Source organism: Callithrix jacchus, chromosome 10, assembly GCF_049354715.1.
Source record: "Callithrix jacchus isolate 240 chromosome 10, calJac240_pri, whole genome shotgun sequence".
Taxonomy (NCBI): Eukaryota; Metazoa; Chordata; class Mammalia; order Primates; family Cebidae; genus Callithrix; species Callithrix jacchus.
This window is the reverse complement of record NC_133511.1, coordinates 22359952-22372237: the sequence shown is the minus strand read 5'-3', so window position 1 is coordinate 22372237 and position 12286 is coordinate 22359952. Positions and strand designations below refer to the sequence as shown.

General features: G+C 45.8%; 1 protein-coding gene across 4 annotated transcripts in view; it reads right to left on the bottom strand.

Moving 5' to 3' along the window:
- Window positions 1–12286, bottom strand: part of UBASH3B (ubiquitin associated and SH3 domain containing B) — a 160284-nt gene that overhangs the window by 66276 nt on the left and 81722 nt on the right. The window contains exon 1 of one of the 4 annotated variants that reach the window (XM_035264896.3): window positions 11636–11880. The exons of the other annotated variants lie outside the window; for them this stretch is intronic. Coding sequence (XP_035120787.1) covers window positions 11636–11766 — 131 coding nt within the window. The 5' untranslated portion in view covers window positions 11767–11880. Of the gene's footprint in view, window positions 1–11635; window positions 11881–12286 lie in introns of those variants that run through there. 4 annotated transcript variants of the gene reach the window in all.

Below are 12286 nucleotides of genomic sequence, written 5' to 3'. Positions count from 1 at the left end.
GGTTCCGGGTCTTTTCATTTATTCTGTTTTCAGTGCATAAGCTCTTAGTAGGATGATTTAAGGGGTTCTATTGGCTGCTAATTTCACTCTCCCTTTCATTCTCTGATTTATAGTCCACCCTCCACCAAGACTAGAATAATCTTTCTTAAATACCAATCTAGATCACATCACTGTCCCACTTAAGATCCTGCAGAGGCTGCCCGCATCCATGGCCATGCCTGTGCTTGGCCCCTGTCAGCCCAACTGCCTCTCCTGTGGCCACCCCCACTCAGCAGCTTCTGCTTCAGCCGGGAGCCCCTGAAGTTTCCAGAACGCACCCTGGTGTTCTCTCTGTTGAACTTTTGCCACTTTGCTTTTTCTGCTGGGATTGTTCACACTCCCCCTTTTCTGCCTAATGAATTTAAAGGATGACTTTAGACCAAGATTTCACCATTCAGCGAAATCCTTTCTGAATCACAAATCCCCTCTCACGGCCCCTCCCACACTTTATCTTTCCATCACTCCCAGTGGACAGTAAGCTCTTTGGAGCTAAGGCTCCATATCTGTTTAACTTCGTGCATTCAAAATTGAGCACACGGTACAGAATGAGTACAGAATGAATGAATCCTCCAGACTTCCCAATCACAGATAGCAAAGCAGCTATTTTCAGAAGCCTCACAGCACGTTATACCCTTCTTCTACTAGTCCTTCCAGTCTGATCTCTAATTATTTTCTTCTGTCTGTTTTTCTCACTACATTGGAAGCATTCTTATCCATTGGATTCTTAGATCTTCAAGGGTAGGCGGTATGGGCCTGAGCCCAAAGCCCAGCACCTAGTAGGTGTTTAAATTATTGACTGAATGAAGTGACTCTTCCTTGCCAAACTTAATCGCCCATCTTATACCTCAGATAACTTCCGCCTCAATGCAGTGGTTTGAGTTTGCTCACACTGAAGCCACTTCCACTTATCCGCCCACTCATATCTTAGGGGATCCTCCCATCCTCTACCCTTTTGGCTTGGAACCTCCCTACCGAAAGAGCTCTGTATCACCCATAGACATGTGAGTTTCAGTCTGAACTTCCTTTTTCAGATTATTTATAAAAATGCAAAAGCGGCCCAGACTCAGCATCAGCCACTGTTGAAACACTATGCCTTGCATGGTCTCTGGGCCTTAGCTCCGTGCAGGGCTGCCATCTTTGTAGTGTCTACCTTTCATCACATAAAGGAGGGCAGTGGAGCCTTCATCTAACCATCCGTCGGCCCACCCACCCATCCATTCATCCATCCCACACATGCTGAACATCTAACAAGGACGAGGCCCTGTGCCCCAGACTCTGGGAACTTCAGTGATAGACAAAACAAAATCTCTGACCTCAAGAAGCTCAGTTGAGACAGAAGACAAACACGGAGCAAATAATCATAAAGCTGTAATATACATGCTCCCCCAGTCATTTAAAGCACACAGGTGGGTCACCAAGCGGAGATTAACTCTGCCCCAAGGGACAGGATTTGAGCTGGGCCTTGATAGATAAGTCAAATTTTGCTACCCAGACAAGAGCGATGGAACAGCAGGTGCAACGGGGGAAGGGACCCAAGAAGCCACAAGGGGGTCACAGGAGTGAGAGAGGGCATGGCAGGGGAGACAAAGCTCATCCATTTATGTTTTCTCACCTGGGGAAAAATTTTGTTTTCAAAAGCCTGTGGGTCAATAATATCTTTGTAAAGGAAGAAAGACATATTGATTACGGCCTTGCCTCTTCCAATAGCCAGAAAAAGCCTGAGTTCTGCAAAGCTGTGGAAGGAGCTGAAAAAGGAATCCACTCTTTCATCCAAGATTTCCAGCCCCTCTCACATGTACACATGTGCTCATAGGACTGTAATCATGGCCCCCCAGTGCTGTACACTCCTTGAGATCAGAGATACTGTTATGATCTGTGTTGCCACATGGTAAGCACCCCATAAATACTTGCTGAATGAACACACTGGCTCCTGCCAACTACCAGGACTGTGCTAGGTGCGGGGAATGGGAAAATGGACTAGACGTGTTGCTAGACGTGTTGCCTGCCTATTCAGCTAGGAAGGCTGACAGTCTGATCTGTCTGTTACATGATCCAGTTTCTCAGGAAGGCATTTTGGAGTGGTAAGAAATGATTTGTTTTAAAGCTTGAGGGAGAAAGAAAAAGAGATCCTGAGACAAGCTGAGAGGTGAGTCTTCCAGTGTGGATGGAAGGCCTCAGGCAGCTTCCAGGATGTGCTTGCACACGCCAGTGTTAACCTACTTCTCGCTCTTGCCACTCAGGCAGACAGGTTCCCTGGGAGGGCAACCGCTCCTCAACACCCCTCCCCAGACAAGATTGCTCCCCTGCTAGGGCAGGTCCTCTGCCTCAACTGCCCTTCCCCAGGCTGTACGGCATGCTTATGCACACACACACACCCCCCACATGGGATCATACACAATACATATTCTCCCCTGGTCACACACATATATAATCACACATGATCACACAGTCACACACATGATCACTCATACAGCACATTTGTGATCACTCACAATACACACTGACACAATCACACACATGATCACATACAAAACACACCAGGTCACACACAGTTACACATGTGATCACACCCACAACACATGCTCATAGCTACACATATTTGATTGCCACACACGGTCACACCTATACAACACATGCACACAAACAGCCTCACACAGTCACACATGGTCACACACCCACACAGATATGCTTACACAGTCACAGTCAAAACATGAGCTCACAGATAGACACATATGCTCATGTAACACACACAGTAACACACACGTGATCATACACTCATACAAGCACTCACACAGCCACACACAGACACACATGCTCAAATGCACACATGTCCACGTACTCACTCAACAGTCACATGCTCACCCACATGAACACACAACACATGCTCACACACACCTAGACTATCTCACTCAAATTCATATTCGCACACACACATTTATGCACGCACACAGGCTCACACAACGCAAGGTCACACAGAGCCTCACACACCCAGACATACACACAGCCTGAGCCATTCAAGCGGCAGTACTCACATTTTCCATCTATTGGTGGTTTCAAAACAGGAAGCCTACGAGGGAAGGGGAGGTGCTGGTGAAGTGAGAACCGCTATAAAGGGGCCCAGGTGCATGGGCTGGATTCAAAAGGGACATCTCCATGGCACCTGGGTTTCCCCCACATGCAGGAGAGCTGGACTACACGAGGCCCTGACTTGGCTCAGCTCCCAAGTAGCACCCGCCCTGGTGGGGAGGGCACTGACTGCCCATCTGATGCAGCCACCTGATCAAGTCACACCTCCTCCTTGCCAGGGGTTTTCCATGAGGAACAAGGGAGCACCCTGCACCTTCCTGCTGCCAATATGGGGCCCTCTCTTTCAGAAACTGCTTCTTCCAAGAGCCCTTCCGGACATACTCGCACCTGCCACTCTACCTTGCCCCTCAGGCCCTCTGCCACTTACTCCATCACGCTCCTTTGCAATGGAAACATTCTGCTTTGTGCCCTACCCCAACCCTACTCCAAAGTGAAAGAGACCAGGGACCTGCTTTCAAATATTCACATCCTTGGAGCGCTTTGTGTTTTAGTTTTTTCAGAATTAGCATCTCCTTCAATCCTCAAGACAGCTTCATAAGGTTCATAGTATACCCATTTTACAGATGAGGAAGCTGAAGGCAAGAGATTAAGTCAGCCAGGCACATGGGACTTAATCAGTCAGCCAGGCATGGGCTCGTGCCTGTAATCCCAAAACTTTGGAAAGCCGAAGCAGGAGGATCACTTGAGTCCACGAGTTTGAGACTAGACTGAGCAACAAAGCAAGACCCTCATCTACAAAAGAAACAAACAAAAAAAAATAGCCAGGCACAGTAGCACAGGCCTGAAGTCCCAACTACTTGGGAGGATGAGGTGGGAGGATCACACAAGCCCAAGAGTTGAAGGCTGCAATGAGCTGTGATCGTGCCACCACACCCCAGCCTGGGCAACATAGCAAGACCCTATCTCAAAGAGAGACAGAGAAGCAAGAGCGGGAGAAAGGGGAAGAGAGGGAGAGAGAGAAAGAGAGAGAGAGAGAGACAGAGATTAAGTCACTCATTCCAAGGTCCCAGAAGTAGACTTTCTTATCCCAACTTTCCATTTTCAAGACTGTCAAAACTCCTATCTCCCACCCTGGCTCTTAGGGTACCTCAGAGCAGCCAGAGCCAAAACTGATCACAACAAGGAGGCTGAAAGGAGAGAAGACTAAAGAGAGAAGCAACAGAGAGCTGCCACAAGGAGGGATCACCGAGGGCCGGGTGGGCTACGGAGGCACTCACTCTATCCCGTCTCTCCCACCCAACCTGTGTGCACGTGCACCTAGCTGGCCAGGCTCAAACTAAGGGGTGTTCAGGAGGTGGGGTGCTTTTTATGTGCTCGAATTGCTGGAGCAGTTTGGAACTATTTTCCACAACATACAGAGAGTAAGATTAAGGGGAAGTCATCGTATGATATTTCTGGGGGTGAATGACATATCTGGAACTTCAGCTTTTTCCTTTCTCTGAGAAAACTGATTTAAAACATTTAGTTTAGGTAGTGACCTTGCAAAGGAAAATGGCCTCAATGCCAGGCAGCTGAGAGGGAACCATTTGTGCTATATTCCTGACAAAGTGGGTTCTGGAGGGGAGAATGGGAATGTTGGCTGGCCACCCTCCTGAACTAGCCGGAGAGAAGATCTAGTGATATGACACGTGTGTCTGAAAGGAGACAAGAGTGGACAGCAAAACAAGCCCAGAATGGCTTTTTCCGCCAGGCTAGCCTTCTGTGGCAAACCATGACCTCCTTTTCCCGGCCCTCTTCCTTTTAGGTTTTACATATTTAACAGCCGGGACCCATAAAATGGAGCATCAGAGGTCATAGGAAAAAGGATGGGTTAGACTCAGGGGAAGCCCTGGAATTTCCTTTCCTGGAGATCTTCAAGACTGAAATGAGAGACTCCTGTACTTGGGAGAGTTTCTTGCTCTTCTTGGCTCGGTTTGCTTCTCCCGTCTGCAATACTGTCCAAATCTCTTTTTCTCCAAGTCCCACCCTTTTCTAAAAAGCTTCTCCTGACCCTTCCAGGCTTGAATAATCCCTGAGGTCAGAGACTATGACCAATGCAGTCTCACTGACTGACAAGTGAGGAAGAATCGTCCTGGAGGAAGCGGATGCCTGAGATGGCCTTGGACTGTGTCCAACTCCAGATTTCATTACCACTGAGCTAGCTTTGTGGGGAGGTAGGGCGGGGTTCTCAGGATTCTGCTCCACCATCAGACCAGAGAGGCTAAATCTCATCTCAGGAGTAGAAGTGATCTATCAAAAGGGGAGGGGAGCCGTCCTAGGGGGGTTGGACTGCTTGAGTTGGGTGAAATACTAAGGAATTGCTCAAGGCTGGTTTCCTTGGTTAGCAGACACGTCCAGGAAGCAGAATCCATGGGAGGGAAGGGGGAAGAGCAAAGGAGGGTTGCTGACTCCAGAAGAGGCTCTGAAGCAGCCTGGCCACCCATGTTCAGAAAGTTCAAGTTTCTGGGGCCTGGCTGTCGTAATGGCCTTATGGGAGGGAAGAGGAGCAGCTGGACGCCTTGCTGCTGATGGGTCTGTACTCTCCCAAGCAAAGCATCACGGGGCCTCATAAACCAAATGTGTCAGCCTTCCCACCGGGAGACCCTCGAGGATTTCAGGCTTGGAGTATTTGATCACCCACACAGTTCCTATGGAGTGGGATGTTCATTGACCACTGTGTGAACTGACTTAGATCTCAAAGGGAGGGGCTTGAAATGAAGCAAACACAGCCTCTGGTTTTGCTCATTCACTGGGTTCTAACATGAACCTAAATGTTCATTTATTGGTAAACAGCCAACAGAAAAGTGCTATTTTTTTGATTTACATCTTTGTGGGTTTTGGTTTGTTTCTGCTGTTTGAAACACTTCATGGATACATTTCATTTAAGATCAAATTGAAAATTTAAAAAATTTATTGTGAAGGAAAAGAGCCAAACGTGCAAATATTCTATGAACTGAGAGTAAATTGAATATTTTATTCTGTGAGGATCTTATAAAATGTGAATCACATCACAGCTTTAGTCTTCAAACTAGCTGAGGGGTTAGGTTCTGAATTCCTCAATTTTTAAACAAAAATAATAAAGTTTTTTCATTCTTAAGGTAAAAAGAGCTAATAACTTGAAAATACTTTTACATAATTGGGGCTTACCTTGAGGAGAGCATTCATTTTATGCCAATATGCACTTTCAAGTAAAAAGGAATCAAAAACCCTGAGAACAATTTGTTTTTAGTTAGATTACTAACTCTAATCCCCATTTAATGTACATAATTATGTGCTGCTAAAGCAGGGCTCTTGCTAAAAAATGGTCTGAATAATGGATTCTGTTTCACTTTAAAAGTAATACAGTGAATTTTTATTAAAAATGAACATGCAGAGATGTTTGTCTACAACAACCTCTATCTTGGTGTTCAATATTTCAAAAATGGTTTCAATTTACCTTTCTGCCTTCAGCCTGCCCCCTCGCCCCACACCCATGCACACAGATGGCCTGCGCACATATCTGGTATGGCAGGGTGGCTTGCAAGTACAGACTCAGGAGTACAGGATGGTTTATATTCAAATTATATCTTATCACTCTGGCATGGGCAAGCTATTCAACCTCTCGAAGCAGCAGTGATATCTCGAGTATAATGGGAATAACAATAGGACCTGCCTCATATGGCTGCTGCGTGCAAGTGAAAAAATACAAGAAGCACTTAGCACCATGTACAACACATAATGTGCTTTCAGTAAACGGCTGCTGGCATCCTAATCCTCGGACAACTCACGGTTCACCCTTTTCAGAGCCAGCCATTCTCTTTCAAGTACATGTTCCTTCATCAGGAAACAGGAAAGCCCATCCCCTTCTCTTCACCTGGGAAGGTCCAGTTCACAGTTCAAGATGCAGTTCAAATGCCAGATTTGCTGGAACTTTCTTGTGACCTCCCAATCTCCACCCTCATGATAGCCACTTAGCAGCTCCAAATTAACCTATCCATAGTCTACTGGAATTGTGTCTTTAGCTCTTGCTTTGCCACAAAATATGGGATCCTTCGGAGTGCAGAACTGAATCTTATCCCTCTTTGCACTGCAGATGCCAGGCACCAAGCAGACATTCAATATTTATTAAATGAATATGGCAAAATGGAATCAAATGGCATCTGCGAGGACGTCAGGATGTATGGAACATATGGCTTTACAGAAATACAATCCACATTACAGTTTTTCCAGAAACTAGTTATTTCTGGGTGGACATGAATTTAACCAAGTCAGATATCATAGAAGACAGGTTAAAAGGAGAACCCTGGGCCAGGCGCAGTAGCTCAAGCCTGTAATCCCAGCACTTTGGGAGGCCGAGGCAGGTGGATCACGAGGTCAAGAGATCGAGACCGTCCTGGTCAACATGGTGAAACCCCGTCTCTACTAAAAATACAAAAAATTAGCTGGGCATGGTGGCGCGTGCCTGTGATCCCAGCTACTCAGGAGGCTGAGGCAGGAGAATTGCCTGAACCCAGGAGGCGGAGGTTGCGGTGAGCCGAGATCGCGACACTGCACTCCAGCCTGGGTAAAAAGAGCGAAACTCCGTCTCCAAAAAAAAAAAGGGAGAACCCTGAAGAAGAAGAAATTAGGGCAGTGGCTTCAGGGTTGTGCCATCTGTCCAAAGGATGCGTTACCCACCCATTTGTAGGTAAATCCCTTAAAGTTGAATGGGACAGTGACACTTTTGGACCACTGCCGAGCCCCAAACACAAAAACTCTTGGATCAAGACAATTTGGTACATAGCAAATGAACCGTGTCAATCTGCCAAATAAAAGAGGGAGCAGAGATGAAATTTAGCCCTACACTTGGGAGGAAACTTTGCAGAAGACAAGACTGTGGTTTTCTTTCAGTATTGCAAAGTTACGAAGCAAATTTATGTCTCCTGAAAATCAGAGGAGACCAAGTCATTTGGATACCCAGCCATGGAGACCCACCCAGAGCGTGGAGCTGTTAGGAGGAGGATAGTGAGAAGAATACTGTATGCCAAGCACCATACTAGGTACTTGATAAACGCAATGCCCAAAAGAACCTCAGAGATAAATATTATTATTCCCATTTTACTAGTGGGGAAACTGAATCTTGATGAGGTGTAGTGACCTAGCTGAGGTTAAATGCTTACAAGTGATTTTTTTGCTCTTTATTAAAATTCCTCTGCCAGCAACACACTGTGGACAGCTCTTATCTAAATCTTTCTCCTCTATAATCACTACTTCTCTCTACCGTTAGAAACATTTTTCTAGGCTGGGTGCAGTGGCCCACATCTGTAATAATCCCAGCACTTTGGGAGGCCAAGGCGGGCTGATCACCTGAGGTCGGGAGTTCGAAACCAGCCTGACCAAAATGGAGAAGCCTTGTCTCTACTAAAAATACAAAATCAGCCAAGCAAGGTGGTATATGACTGTAATCCCAGCTACTCCAGAAGCCGAGACAGGAGAATCGCTTGAACCCAGGAGGCGGAGGTTGCAGTGAGCTGAGATAGCCCCATTGGACTCCAGCCTGGGCAACAAGAGCAAAACTCTGTCTCGGAAAAAAAAAAGGAAAGAAAAGAGAAATTTTTCTAAAACAGTTCGAGTTAAACTTTCCATTCCTCAGTCTAGGCAACATAGTGAGACCCCGTCTCTACAAAAAATTTACAATTTAACCAGGTGTGGTGGCACACACTGTAGTATCGGCTACTCAGGAAGCTGAGCCAGGAGGATCCCTTGAGGCCAGTAATTCAAGGCTGCAGTGAGCCGTGATCACACCACCACACTCCAGCCTGAGCAACAGAGTAGGACCTTGTCTCAAAAACAAAACAGAACCAAACAAAACCCTTCCTCTCCTTTAAAATTGCCCATGGCTCCCTGATATCCACAAAGCAAAATTCACATATTCAAATTCATGAATGTAACATTCTCTACAGGCTCAACTCTTACCGTAGCTCTTCCTGCCTCCTCTACCATCGCGCTTGACCTCATCTGTTGTCATGGTGTGTATCGCCATGTCTGTTGTCATGCTGTGTATCGCCATCCCTCAGACTTCTTGCCATGCCCGTCCTTCTGTGTTGCTTTACTTTATTCCGAATGAAAGCCCTCTTCTCCTCTATCTTGTATATCTTCCTCCCTGGAACTCCTTTTTTGCATTTAAACAACCTCTCTCAAGTGCTCAATGTCACTTTCCCTTTCAGCTAAAAGTCACTCTAACTTGGCACTTCCCCACTAACAAAGTCCCTAACAGTTATTCATGCCATTGAATAATAATGGCTAAGATTTACTGAGCGTTTATTTAGATGTCAATCTAAATACAGAGCAATCGGTCCAATTTATAGATGAGGCTCCGTGTAAAATTAATAACCCATCGAAGGTCACTTAGTAAGTAGCAGTGAGCATCTGAGTCACCACACTCTTCAATGGGACTAGTGTCTGCTGACCTCTCAACAGCATTTCCCATTATGGACCCTCCCTCCCTCTGTTCTCTACTTTTACTTTCCTGATTATGCTCCTGTTGTTTTTCTTTTGCCCTTTCCTCTAGTGGTTTATTCTGTTTCCTTTGTAAACCCTGACTTCTCTGCAGGCACTTTAATTGCTGGTATTCCTCAGGAATCTGTCCAGTCTTTCTCCTTACATTCTACTCATTCTCCCGGAGTCATCTCAGTTACTCCCTGGGCTATGCCTCCGGCTTCGACATGCTAAGGGTGCCCTTAGTCTCCAGGTCCCTCCAGTTTCTCCTGCTCAACCCTTGGACTTTCTGGTCTATTCCTTACTGGATATCTCCACTTGAACACCTTGCTTGCACTAATCCACATGTGTTCAAAAACTGAACTCACCTTTTTCCCTCCAATTTTGCTTCTTTCCAGATGCTCTTGGTTCAGAGCACAGCATCCATGCAGTTTCCCATGTTAGAAACCTAGGATCCGTCCTTGACTTCTCTCTGTCTGTCCTCTCTAAGTCATCATTAAGTCCTGTCCATGTGTGCCTCCTACATTTCTTAGGCTTTGTTCCTCTGCATCCCCTATTTCCTATCTGTGCTAAGCCTCTATCACCCCGACTTTGACTACTCCAGCAGCTTTAACACATCTCCTGCTTCCAGCTTTGCCCTTTCCAATTTATTCTCCAAATATACAATAATAATCATACCCTCTTCTGCTTAAGCAAACATCCCAGTAGTTCCCTATTTCCTCGAGAATAAAGTTGCAGAATCTTAACATGGCTAAGCCTCCTGCATGCTGTTTTCTGGTCCTTCCCTGGCTTACATTAGTCTACCCTCTTCCCAACATTAGATTTCTTTCAGTTCCTTGAACGTGCCACATTTTCTCAGAGCTGAGCAAGTGGGCATGCAGTCTTTCTTCAGGAACATTCTTCCCTTTCCCTATACTAATATCTCTGCCCACCTATCATGTCTTAGCTTAAATCTTCTACGTTGCTTTCCTTGATCTTTCATGCATTTCATTTTGAGACAGGGTCTCACTGTGTTGCCCAGGCTGGACTCAAACTTCTGGGCTCAAGCAATTCTCTCTTCTGAGCCTCCCAAGTAGCTGGGATTATAGGTGTGAGCCACCACGCCCGGCTTCCTAGTCCTTTAATCTCCCAATTACACATTCTCATGACACCCTGCATTTCTTCCCAGCATGCACTCTGCTTGTAGCTAATTACGTATCTGATGTGTGTCCTCCTTCTCATCATGTGTGCATGTTAGCCTGTTGTTATCAGCACTAACTGTAGTACAGGCTGTGAGGTGGATGCTCACTAAGAATGAAGAGCCTTGCTCAAGCCCCACCTTCTCTATGAGCTCCGGAATTCTCCCAGCCTTCTCTCTGCAGTCCCCTAGCCCTTTGGTTTTCATTTGGCCTGAATTAGTATCTGGAGTTTTAACTGTCTCTCTCCTCCATAAGCTTATGAGCTTCTTGGAGAAAAAAAAACAGGTCTTCCTTCTGCATGTCTTATCTTCTAGCATGATGCCCATGCTGAGAACTTGTTCTCGGACCTAAAAGTGTCAGAATATAGAATGAGGTTGTGTACCAAAAAAACTCCAGGGGTGAGTTACACAGTTCTGAAAGGAAATGGAAGAACACCAAGAAGCAACGGGAGCTGGACTTTAGTAGTAGATGTTTTTATCTGCTCACTTGGAGAACGGGCACAAAGTTGAAATAACAAGAAGTTAGGAAGCATTCTGGACTTCTCTACCTTCCTCTGTCAGGTGCCAAAGCATCCTAAATGAGGCTGAACTGAACTTCCTTTCCCTTTTCTGAACCTCCACTGTCTTGGGCCAAAATATCTTTGTCTCTTACCTGGCAAGTCTGCTCTGCTTTCGTCTCTTCTCCCATTTTATACACCATCCACATTGCTATCGTTATTCTAGAGCTCAGATGTAGCCATATTACCTCTGCTTCAGCTTTGAGGGCCCAAATCCTTTTCAGGAGGGCATCCAAGATGCTCCATGGTGGTGCCCAAATCTACCCCTCTAGGCTCAACCCACCACCTTGCTCTCATGCCCCCTCTATCCCACAACTCTCAACTCTCCCATCCTCACTACCTTTTCTTCTTCACCTTTGCAGATGCTGGGCCCTCTGCCTGGAACTCTGCTTCCCCACTTCCACGAGTAGATCGATGTCTTCTACATACATACTTCTCTATGTCCAGATGAAATATTTCTCTGTGAAACATGGTAGAATTAGTTGTTGCTACTAGGGACTCTCAGATCCCCTTGGGCAGTTGCCAAACTGTGTGTTGCTTTACCGAACCCAAAGAAGACAGGGAAACGTCTTTTTCTTCTTTGACTCTCTGGCATCTATCACACATTCGGTGCTCAAGAAATGTTTAATGACTAAAGGAATGAGCTCTAGGTCTTTGTGAATCAGGTTTGTGGAACAGGCCTTCCTGTTTATCTAGCATTGCATTTCTTTCCTTAACTAGAAAGGTGTGCATTTAGCCTATCTTTGTGAAAAGCTGTTCTTGTTAGGAAAGAGTTATATTGCATTAGCTTTCTGTTACCCACATGTTGGGGACTGCACATTTCATTGCCCATCTAGTATAAGAATTGCAAATGAAGCAGTTTGGTGTGCTAAAAATACTATTTTAAGTACATTCCAAGGGCAAATAAACAAGAAATATATGCTATTGGGTATTATCCATGTGATCGCTCTAATGTCATTTTGCTTGGAATTTATGCAGTTCTTCTTCTCTA